General features: G+C 44.8%; 1 protein-coding gene across 13 annotated transcripts in view; it reads left to right on the top strand.

The window, feature by feature from the left end:
* CALN1 (calneuron 1) overlaps positions 1–12,366 on the top strand; it is a 526,620-nt gene that overhangs the window by 413,378 nt on the left and 100,876 nt on the right. For 2 of the 13 annotated variants that reach the window (XM_077908330.1, XM_077908318.1), the window contains exon 6: positions 159–232. The exons of the other annotated variants lie outside the window; for them this stretch is intronic. In XM_077908330.1, coding sequence (XP_077764456.1) covers positions 159–232 — 74 coding nt within the window. The remainder of the gene's footprint in view (positions 1–158; positions 233–12,366) is intronic. 13 annotated transcript variants of the gene reach the window in all.

Raw genomic sequence — 12,366 nt, 5'->3', positions numbered from 1 at the left:
GTTCTCCAACTTTAAACAAAGGAAATAGTCAAAATTGTAACTAATTAGTTGTTACCTTAGGTAAATCCTATGTGTCTTAGTTTTAGCTCTTTGAACTCATTCAGTCATACATTCATTCATCAGGTAATTCACACTAAGTTCTATGTACTATGTCACAGGACTATGCCAAGTTGCGCACATGTGAGCCGGGTGTTACATTGAAATACTTCACAGCCAGGGGAGCAGAGAGCAGGTAAATAATTAAAACAGAACCCTTGATACTCTATTATGACTCTTCTATTGCCTCATAGTACTTGCTCTATTTGCAGTCCCTTTCTTATCTGTTCACCTGTTTGGTGTCTGCTGTCCTATCAGACCATAAGCTCCATGAAGGCAGGACCCCTTCTATTTGACCATCAATTATGTCTGAAGTGCCATGGCCATAGCAGTAAATACCACCTAATGGAAGTGTTCATGGGATACTCTAGGAACCAAGGGGGTCCTACCTACCCCAGGTTGGGGAGTCAAGGATGACTTTACAAAGGAAATGGCGCTTGGGTTGAATCTTCAAGGACATGTATCCACAGTGAAAGTTTCCAAGGGGCCAAAGTGAAAAAGAGTTTTCAAGGCCAAGGATAGACATGTGGAAGAGCATTTATTCATCTGCTTTTAAAAACCTGCATATTAAAATTCCTACCAACTCTAATATGCCATCATCATCTTAATCTTAACATGGCAAATATTTCTCTTCTTAGGACAGTATTTTATATAGCTTATTTTTCAGTCATTACAGAGCAATGAGCTTCTCTGAACACTATGGTACCTCCCTTAAGAAAACCAGTCCGTTCCCAAGAATGTGTGTACTCAGTTGTTTTTTTCTTCTTCTGTTGCGGTTTTTCTATTGCAATATTTCAGAGAATACTTTTGTGCTGAGGTTTGAGTATCAGTAAAATAAGAATCTTTTGTGAGAGTCTATGAAGAAGCTGTGCCAGGATGTTAAGGGAAGAACAAAGCTGTATACCTCAGAAGGTTCTTAGAGTTATTTCAGCAGATGTACTAGATTCATAATTGTCAACCGATGATAAATGAAAGGAAAAATTTTAAGCACCTATTATGTGTCAGGCAGATGTGCTCTATGAAACCACCCTGTGGATAAAGTATATTTTATGACCATTTTACAGATGAGGAAATGGTCCATCAAAGATGTTAAGTAACTTGTCCAAGGTCAAAAAGTAAGGAAGTGATGGAAACAAGATTCATAGCCATGGGTAGCCCAGGCCTTCAATTTCGGGGCCAGGACAAGTGTGCCCGATGAGTGGGGTAGAGGTAGAGGCCAGCATTTCCCAAACTTCTGGTGGTCCTTGGATTCCATCCTGCAGGAAACACACAGTGGGTCATTTTCCTTGGATAAATAAATTTGGGATGCTTTAAACCGCTTGTTTCATTGCAAGGCTTAGCAAAACCTTCAATATGCTTATGAACATTATAACCTTCCAAGGTGGAGGAAAGCATGCATTTACTCTGCAAACTTTTCAACCATGGAACCCTTAGAATTCTTCTGTCCTGGAGTGACCTGCCTGATGTCTTTCAGAGCCAGGGTCAAGAACACAAGTTAAGAAATACCAACAGAGGTAATAAATATCACATCACACACCCTGGGGATCTCTTTTTGTTTGAGGTTAGCTTCCGCTAGGTCTTCCTGAGCCACTTTTGAGTTTATACCATGTTCTCATAACATCCTTAATTGTTCTGCATATCCTTTTCTCTCTGTCTCAAATGCCCTCTCTTTACCCGGCGTGTAGGGGTCCTTTTTGGAAAACCACGCTGCCGACCTTCCCCCAATTTCCTCAGGCCATTCTGGGAACTGGCTCCTGTGTACCTCCAGAATGTCTTGGGACTTAGAGTTATAATAGGCAATTTACTTTCAATCCACTGGATGGCAACTGCATTGAGATCAGGGACAATGTCTTTGTATATAGATCCCAACCACCTAACACAATGGCTGGCATACAGTAGGCACTTAACCCATGCTTGAATGAATGAATGAAAATGAATGAATGAATGAATGAATGAATGAGTTAGCCTCACTGGTTTGGAAGTGCGTGGGTTAAATGAGTTTAAATAGCTGGATTGGAACCATGTGGTGGAGAGCCTTACCTTCAAGGCTTTAAAGTTTTTACCTTACCATATAAGCAGTGCAAAGCCCTTAAAAAGATTTTGAGTGGGAAATTTGAATAAGATGTTTTAAAATGGCATTTAAAGAAGATAAATTGGTGAGGCCAGCTTGAAGACGAGAGGTCTGGTAAGTGTGGCGGCATCCAAGCCTTAGGTGATGATGGCAAAGACAGCTCTCATTGCTTATTTATAGGATTGGCTTTAGATGGATGATGAGGTAAGAGCTGGAAGTATATTTTATTCAAAAAGCAGATATCATTATGGAGCAGTATAAGGGATACAAAGATGAAAATAACATATTCCTTAGTGTCCAAAATCTCACAGATTGATCAAGATTGATCCAAGATGCACACACGAAAAATAAACTATTGCAAACTCTCAGTATGTTTTATGTAGTGGAACAACAACAAAAAAAGGTCACAGAACTAGAGAAACCATGGAAACTCCAACTGAGGAGGTCTGAGACTGTCTCACAGAGGAGGGAGGACTTGGCCTTGGGAGATGGATGGCATTCCAAGGGGCTAGGGTCTGAGAATCTAGTGGACACCAAGAATGATGAGTGTTGGTGAGTCTCAGCCAGTGTCTGTGATCGAAGCTGGATCTGGTTGACCCTCTTCCTTTGAGGGACATGCATTTTCTGCCTGGGGAGGTGAGGAGGTCTTTCTCCCTGATATCTTCTTCAAAAACTTAAGGCATAGGGCCAACTGTCTATTCCTCCAGGTTTTTCCATTCCCCTGCTTGAATGCAAAACAAAGGAACAAAAGCCTTGACATACCTGAGTTGTCCTGGTGGAGAAAGCAATCTACATCCACCATCTCCGCCATCTCCACCATCTCCTGTAATCATGGAAGCCTCGTGAGTGCTGAGTTATTGTTGCCATTATACAGATGAAGAAACTTGAGCTCAGAGATGTTACATATTTGTTCAATTTCAGTCTTGGATCAGCTCAATATTGACAAGTCCTTTGATACAACATGTCAAAGGGAACTGTTGATTAGTAACCTGCCTTACAGTTGGACAGTCTCTAAGAGTCTTCAGTTGGACAAAGTTGGTTAGAGACACCTTTTTCTCAGGTCTTCATAAAAATAATTTCACTCAGGCAGGACACAGGGTGTTTTGATATTGGTGAGGATGGTGGTGAGAGCATATATTTGCATTATGTTACAAAATATTTGTCTGTGGACTGTTTGGTTTGATCCTTACGCTATTCCCTCTCTTCTAGGTAAGTCAGAGATTATTATCCACATTGTATAAGGTGAGGTATCTGGAGCAAAATGAGGAACCAATGAGTATTATTTTGCAAATGTGTGCCATCAATCTTGAATGCATTGCTTCTAAGTCTGGATTTTCTGATCCTGGGGTATTTAAAGTTCCCCAGCTCTCCATCCCAGTCCATTCCAGTGCTCAGCTGCTCTGAATTGAGCAAACTCAATTCTCTCTTATAGGCTGTGATGTCCATTTTCTTTAGAGTAAATGTGTTGGTTTTTGTCTTCTCTGCTGAGTAGAAGGTGGGGAAGAGGACCATTTGGCCCTGACTCCCTGGGTAAGACCCTCATGGTTTGATAAGAACCAGGAGGCTGCCCACAGCCCAGGAAAAGACCCTCACTGGTTGTTCAGCACCCATGCTGCCATCCCCTCCACGCCTTTCTTTCCTTTCCCACCTGTTCTGTGTCTCACCTCTCTTTTTTTTTTTAATTTTTTTAAAAATTTTTATTTATTTATGATAGTTACAGAGAGAGAGAGGCAGAGACACAGGCAGAGAGAGGGAGAAGCAGGCTCCATGCACCGGGTGCCTGACGTGGGACTCGATCCCGGGTCTCCGGGATCACTCCCTGGGCCAAAGGCAGGCGCCAAACTGCTGCACCACCCAGGGATCCCTCACCTCTCTTTTTGATGCTTAAAAAAAATACCCATGTGCTTCAGCCATATCCTCTGCTTGGCTGCAGGTGATTTACCATCTCCTCTGGAGAAGGAATCTATACCTCCCAGACCATCTCTCCTTTCCTGGACTGAGAATGCTTGACTACTTATCAGCTACACTACATCTCTAATACAGACTCAGAATTCTCTCATTTAGATGGCTGTCCTGTCCAACCTTAGTGAGCATGAGCCTCTGGGCTCCTGAAATCCACATCCAGCCCAGTTGCTTTCATTTGTCCCTAGAATTGGTGGAATTTGGATCATGTCTTTTAAGCTACTAGGTACATGTTGCTACAGATGTGCAATGACAATGATGCCTGCTGTTGGAAGGGGAGGGGGGTGGGCTGGGTCCGGAAATGGCTACATCCCTGGAAATCTCAAGCATGGTATCTTTAAGGTAATATCTTAAAAAAAATAAAAATAAAAAAAAATAAAAATAAAAATAAAAAGGTAATATCTTGGCTTCAGGCCCCTGCTCCTCCCCTTGGTCAGATTGGTGTTTCTTATCTCTATTTTTTTTTATATATATATATATATAGTTGCTTCACATCTGCCAGGCTGTGCCCCTATTCCTAGACATTTGGTTTCAAAGCCTTAGGTGATCATTTTGAGAGGAAGAAGTGAACAGGGAGACAGAAACTGTCAGAAACCTAATTGGCTCACCTCTCTTCAAAAGGCAGTGCTATTGAAGGTGGCTCATTTCTTGTCTCATTTTGAAGGAAGGAAGTGTAAGTGTTGGCTAGCGTTCATCTTTGCTCAATCTCTTGCTCTGAGGAGCTTGAACCTATCAGAGGGTGAGATCTGGGCCCAGAATGGAGATTTAAAGTTATAAAGCAGAGGAGACAGGCTTTCTTGAAAGTTTTCCTGCAGAGGCCCTAATCCCTTTCTGATTTTGCCTTAAACAACACACAGAAGTGGTTGTGTGCCCGCGACCCAATGCCACCATGCTTTGTATGTCGAGTGTATATCCTTCAGTAAGAGCTGGAGGCATTTTATAAACTCTAGTTTTAGAGAAGCAGTGGAGCAAATTAAAGAAATCCAGCTGCGCCCCTTACCACCATGTGACCCTGGACCAGGCACCTCCCCTCGGCTCTCCCGTTCTATCATCTGCGACCAGAGACAGCGATTCCTGGCCCTTCTCACAGCTTGTGATGAGGACCTAATGGACAGCATGTGTTGAAACCATTTGCAACTCGCATGGTAGGGAAGGGACAGGAGTGATTCTGCTGCCATCGGTCTCCCAGAGCTCTTGTGAGGACGAGAGGCCAGGCCCTGGCTTCTGTAACTAGGACCTGGGCAGTGGACACAGTTTAACTCCTCAGCTGAACACATTGTCCCCAGAGGGCAATGGGCCCTCCAGTCTTCGGAATAACTCCTTGCCAGAGGAGCTTCCAGAAGCTAGGCTGTAGAATCCTAAGAGTTGCCGTTGTAGGGCTTTGCCTAGCATGGCAGCGATGGCTCCCTGGTGCACAGTCAAGTGATTAACTGCTGGAATATTTGGAACGGAGAGAAGCCAGCCTCCAAGCGGGGCCTGGCGAACTTCCCATAGCTCTTTCCACCTCCCCCTTTACCTCTCCCTTTTCCTGGGGGGGGGGGGCCGCTGTCAGCGGCAGCCACAGGGGATGAGGTAGCCCTGGGGGAGCGTGCACATCTGGTCTCTGCATCAGCTGGTAATGGGAAATATTCTTTAGTTCATCTGCACATGTTTGTGCTGGATGCTGTTCCCAGCATCCACTTTATAGGTGCTGGCTCGCCCCCAGCTCAGCACCCAGAGCCTTCACCCCAAGGAATTCTGGCCTGGTCACGGCCTTGGCTCAGCTCCTCGGGCTGGTCTGAGCCGAAACTGCTGAGTCTGTGAGAATCCCGTGCGCCGATTGTTTTTATAAGGTGATGTACTGAAACCCAACCCTGAAAAACACAACTCTCGGCTGCCAGATCCGTAGTTAAGGCCCTAACGGAATCGTTGGACACCAGGTTCCCGGATCCAGAGGATAATCCCACCCCAAACCCACCGCGCCCTGGGTCGGACGTGTGGCTTCTCAGGTTGCGCGGACATAGCTTCCGTTCTGCCAAATTCTTGGGTTCGCTGTCTCCTGCCAAGGTCAGCAGGAACTCAGTTAATCTGCTGCGTGAGTCCTAGCTGAGAAATAGCCAGAACTCGGGAATAGGAACTCATTTAAAAAAATAAATAAATAAAAACCTCCCTACCTCGCATTAAGGAGGGAAACATGTCCAGCCGCATTTCCGAGGGCAATTGCAAACAGGCACCTATTTTGCATGACTGGTTTCTCTGCCTTTAGGTTCTTGCAAGTGGAAAAGTTGCAACTGTAGTAAAAAGGCAAACTGCATTTGAAACACTTGAGAATCTAGAGGGAGAGCGAGCATACCCTCAAATTGCCAAGTGCTTTGGTTTGACAGGGCACGCAGTCTGCTATCCTGGGGTGGGACTGGTTATGGGGAGCATTTGCTGGGCGCAATGCGCCCAGCAGAAATCCTCAGATTTCACAAGAAGGGGCCCTGGCTTGTCGGGACCTTCTGGAATCTCTGAGCAACTAATGTCTCTTCTGCTCAACTACTCAAGTCTTTCCCTCCCGCCCCTCTTCTCACCTCATCCAGAAGTTTAACATGCAATGGAGCATAGATTCAGTCCTGGAGCAGAGAGGCCAAAGTCTTAGATGATTAAGCCCTTTGCACTCAGTCAGCTTGCAGAGAGAGGAAAAAAGGGGTTGCCCTCTGACCACAGCCTATGGGACCAAAGGCCCCCGAGGTTCCCTTGACCGTGGTCTTCTGTGATTCGGTGAAGCCCCTTCCTGTGTGTGTCAAAGACAGAATGTCATCATAGCTTTCTGGTCTTCAGCCTCACTTTGCTGAGGCAGGGAACCCTAAAAAATGCCTTTTTTCTCTCATGTAAGAGTTCAAGAGAGTCTATGGCTAAAGGCAGGGAGAATAATGTGTACAGAGAAGCCGTTCTGATTTAGTGAGTCATTCATATCTCAATATATTACCCTTTTATTCCAGGCAGAATTTTAATCAGAGGTGAATCTTATCCATAGGGAAAGTCATCTCGTTTTTCATCCGTGCACCCACCTGCTGAGAAATACTTAGGATTTTCTCCCTGCCCAGCTCCTGGGATTCTTCTAATCAGAGATGGAGAGCTGAAGGGTTTGCAATCATTACTTTTATTTATATTAATATATCACAATGTCATGGAAATGTCAGGTTCTACTGCCTCTTGGGAACTAAGTGACATAAATGAAGGAACCCAGCCCATCTCAAAAAACTAAAGGAGGTAGTACTTGATAAATAGCAATCAGATGAGTAAAAGCCTGATCACCTGTATTGAATTCTAGCCTTACTCCTGAGGTGAAGTCCCCGGTGGATGGCATGTCCTCAGATAGATGCCAGGACTGCTGTGCATTTGAAATGTAAAATATAAGCAATCTGTGATTTCCGAGGCTAATGTGATTCCTAGTGAATGTGTAGAATTGACAGGTTATTTATCAAAGTGTGGGGCCTGGTTTTGGTTTCAATCAGGGACGAAAATACAGGGTTTGTGCTTGTTTCAGCAATCCCAAAATGACACAGTCATGGTCCACTGGAGTCAGAAAGGACTTTGAAGATAAACTTGTCCCAGACCTTCATTTTACATGAGTTTCTGGGTTTGCTCGTGTTCACACAGCAAAACGAGCGACAGAGCTGAGACTGGAACCTGATTTTCGTGGCTTCAAGCCAGGTGTTCTCTCCCATCTTCCCCCTGCCAGTCCACACCTGTAGATAAATCTTATTTAGCACCTGGCAAATCACAGCCGCAGGGCATTTTGTTTTCTGTTTGGGAAATTTTGGGGTGTAAGTAACAAAAACCGACTCTTAGGAAGCAGAAAAGGAGTATATTGGTAGAGTATGGGTAGCCCTCAAAACTCATAGGAATGCTAAAGAAGCAGGCTGAACAAAAAGGGGCAGAAACTAAAGGTAGTTTCAGGGGGACTGGATTTCAGGAAATGATTAGCAGGGGGAAGCTGCTAGAATGAATGGGTCCTTTTTTCTGCTCTTTGATAACTCCACTCAAGAGTGAAGGAGAGACTTTGACCTCCAGCTAGGTCACTGGTATTACAGGCTAAGATTGTCCAGCTCAAGCAGTCAGTGGATTAGAGATCCTAAAGAAGAAGAGGGTCCAGCTGGCCCAGCTTGGCTTACCGGCACCCTTAGGTGTGGATGCTAAACAGCCCAAACTGCCACATGTCCAGACATTCCTAGTGTTGGCCAGCATTTCCTGACCTCCCTTCCCATGGCCTGGAAGTTAGACATAAACATGTAGCTCGATTAAATTATGAAATGAGCAGGAGTGCTGTGGGTCACTTCCAGTATGGAGGCACTTAAGAGCTGGTATGTGCCTCCACCTGTTCTCCCCTCGCCATGTCCAAGCCTTGGGATTCCTATCAACCTGGCAGCATCAGAAGCTAATGCAACCTCTGTCACCTGGGTCTCTGAGGGACGGTCGTCAGCAGGGTCTCTGGGGGTTGTTATAACAACATATCCTAGACTGTCAAAACCAGTGTGCCCACTTACCACTTACAGAATGCCCTCCAGAGTGTTCACGTCAAGGGCACACAGACATGTTAAATATCCCATCACCTCACCACCACCTAACTTGGTGAGAAATCTGCCTGGAAACTTAAAGCACCATAACTACGTCAAAAACCTGGAATAGCCTCTCGGTTTACTCCAACCTGTTCAGCTGAGTATCTGACTAATTTCACCCTATCAATCTCACACTCACAGATTTACAGGGCTATTATTGGGTAGAAAACCAGTGTGTTTAGGATGTCAGGCACAAAATGCCTCTGTTAGCAGTCAGCTTGGTTGGTTGATTCGTTGGTTGGTTGGCTCGTTGGTTGGTTGGTTTTAACCAGGGAGTATTTGTATAAAGGAGGACTCAAAGGTGGATTTGTATAAGAGACATCTGCCTATCCCTGCATACTTGATTTTATCTCAGGGAAATTCTATCTGACAAAAAAAGCTGGTTTGATGCTATGGGAAACTCAAAATCAAACATCATAGAGAAGTCAGAAAATTATGTATGCAGAAATGAAACATGCGGGATCCCCTGGTGGCGCAGTGGTTTAGCCCCTGCCTTTGGCCCAGGGTGCGATCCTGAAGATTCAGGATCGAATCCCATGTCGGGCTCCCGGTGCATGGAGCCTGCTTCTCCCTCTGCCTGTGTCTCTGCCTCTCTCTCTGTGTGCCTATCATAAGTAAATAAAAAAAAAAATTAAAAAAAAAAAAAAGAAATGAAACATGGAGGAGCATAAAAACATACAACTGGAAGTTGCTGGATTCCCTAAAGAAGATATAGATATATAGATAAATGAATTAATTGGATTAATGAACAATGAATTATTGGATTGACTGAATGAATGATTGAATTAATGAATTAGAACTAATTGGTTCACCAGGGGCTTTCCTGGTTACCACATACACTTTATATATTTAGTTAAAACTCCCTGATTTACCTTCAGTCAGAAGACTCAGTTTATTCACTGGGAGGTGGGATGGGGACAGACACATGTGACTTGGCATCGTGGGCTCAAGCAGTCTGGGCTTGAGGAGCCCTTGGCTAGGTTCCCTTTCAGAAAGCAGAATGAGAAGGCCATTTCTCTGCTTGCCTTTCTGCATTTTATTTGTTTTTTTTGAAAGACACACAGAAAGAGGCAGACATGGGCAGAGGGAGAGCCCGATGTGGGACTCGATCCCGGGACCCCAGGATATGCCCTGAGCCGAAGGCAGACACTCAACCACTGAGCCACCCAGGTGCCTCGCCTATCCCCATTACTTGAGGTTGTGGTAAAGGTAGCAAGTTAGGCAGAGGGGAGAGGGTTTTGAATAAAATGCAGCAAGTTATGCATCATTATATTTATTTTTCAATATATTTCCCAGTGTTCTTTAAACATGTCTGCTTTTCTCCTAAAACTGAGAACTTTGAAAATTAAGCAAAGTAATTTTTGTTTTCCATTCTGGGCCAAACTTCCCGGGTCACCTTTAGGTTTGGTCTTTCTCCAGGATCCCCAAAAACCTTTCAGTGTTAACTTTTTGATTTATGTTCTGTCTCCCATTCGGTAATGAAAGTGGTTATTCTTGACCAAACTCTATGCTTGGAGATTGGGTCTACAATGGAAGAAAGATAACTCCCAAGTAAAACAGTGTGATCTTTAAAGAAATTATATGATGTAAGTATAGGGGGAAAAAGTCCAGGTTTGCAACACCGAAGCTCAAATTTGTGGGAGACTGGAGCCCAAAATGGGATTAGCTTTGGGTGGAGGTCAGGCTGGGCAAAAGGGGTCGGTAAGTGGGAGAGAAAGAAAACAGGTTTTAATTTGAATTAACTGCAGGTGTGAAATGATACACCTAGAAAAGTTATGTGTCTGAAGGATCACAGAACCAAGTAAAACTGATTAGGACAATAATCTCAAGCCTGGACCCAAGACCCACAATAATCTAGTATAGGAATAATTTCTGATTCAAAAGAGCAGGTCTACACACTGCATGCATGCACACACACACACACAGACTCACACACACGCACACACACACCACTTTTGTCAGTCTTTTATGTCGAGGACAGGAGATCATCAGATCTAACACCATGAATACCAACTATGAACATGAAGAATCATCTCATAGTCTGGTAGAAGCCGTAGCAGTGTGTGTGGCACACGTCACACACACAAGCTCTAATGTGGGAATGGAATTGTCTCCACCTGCTAGGGAGACCGACCTCTGTGAATTCACAGCTCAAGGGCCGAACGTTGTGCCTAGTGGATAATAAACGCTTACTGTAGGTTCACGAGTCCTGTTATTATTGAGTCCTTCAGTGCTCAGCAAGGCCTGGCAAAGTGGGTATTCTCACTAACCAAATGAAAGCGAGGCCTCCAAGTTAAGTGACCTGCCCCAGAGTTACACAGTAGAGCTGCAACTGGAATCTGGGTCTTTTTCGGAGTCCGCACCCAGCTCCTATTCACCACATCATTTGCTGATGTGGACGCCCTGCGTGGTGTTCTTTGTAATTTATGCATGCAGAGTCACTGACCTTTGTAAGCAAGCAAACAGAATGCTGCCCATTCCCTTTGCCCCCCAGTTGGCCATTTGGGTTTGCTGCACAAGAATGCGTGGTAATGGCTTCACAGGGAGGGAAAGGCAGTGTTCTGCAGACCCTTGCTATGAGACACATCAAGCCTTCATTAAGTTGTTTTTTTTTTAAAACCTCATTTCTGTTTAAAAATAAATTGATTTAGCAATTTGCACAGGGCCTCCCTGGACCATACTTTATGAAGTGGAACAATCACTTAAATGTTCAATTATCCTAAGCAGAAAAGGCCAGAGGAGGCATGCAGGCAAACCACACCCACGGCATGGCTCCCTCTGGCTCCCTCTCCACCGGCAACAGCCTGCAGGCGGCCCTGAGAGAAGTGCTCCGTGTGAAGCCAGGGCCGCCCCAGCCCAGGCCCTCTGCCTCTGTCACCTGAACCAGGCCAGGACCCCTCCCCATCCCAGATGCACAGAGGCCAGACTTGGGGCAGAGTCGTGGGCCTCAAAACACACACAGCCATTTCTTTCTGCAAAAAGAGGCGCCATGACCCGTTTGCCACCTGGGCAGCCCAATCATGACCTGGGCTGCTGCAGCCTCACTCCCCGCTTTCTGGTGTACCCTGTAAATCAGGGCCTGCATCCCAACGCCATCTCAACGCCTGCTTATATCCTATGTTGTGCATGCTCGTGAGAACTTGCATTATTAGTCTGTTTGCCCATTTGTGTTTTTTTTTTTAATCTTGTTTCCTAGAATGTTGTTAGCTCCTTGGTGCCAGGTGCACCTGTCTTGTCACCAGCGTGCCTCCCATCCTTCCCGCGCTGCCCCACCTCTAACTCCTGCTCCGTATCGTTCGTTGAGTCAACAAATCCATCTTCCATTCTGCTCTGACATGCCATCACTGTGTGCTGTCCTCCTGGCTCAGACCAAGATTTCTTTTCTTTCCTTTTCTCTCCTTTCCTTTCCTTTCCTTTCCTTTCCTTTCCTTTCCTTTCCTTTCCTTTCCTTTCCTTTCCTTTCCTTTCCTTTTCTTTCTTTCCTTTTCTTTTCCAGATATTAAAGCGTACAACATGGTTCAGAATAACTGACACAGTATGGTAATGATGAAATAATCAACATACGTATCCATGGCATTAGAATCTAAGAACACTTAACATTGTGCTAAGAACACTTAACATGAGATCTACGCTCTTCACAAATTTTTAAGTGTG

This window comes from Canis aureus, chromosome 8, assembly GCF_053574225.1.
Source record: "Canis aureus isolate CA01 chromosome 8, VMU_Caureus_v.1.0, whole genome shotgun sequence".
Taxonomy (NCBI): Eukaryota; Metazoa; Chordata; class Mammalia; order Carnivora; family Canidae; genus Canis; species Canis aureus.
Note: the sequence above shows the minus strand (reverse complement) of the source record. Positions and strands in the feature narration are given on the sequence as shown.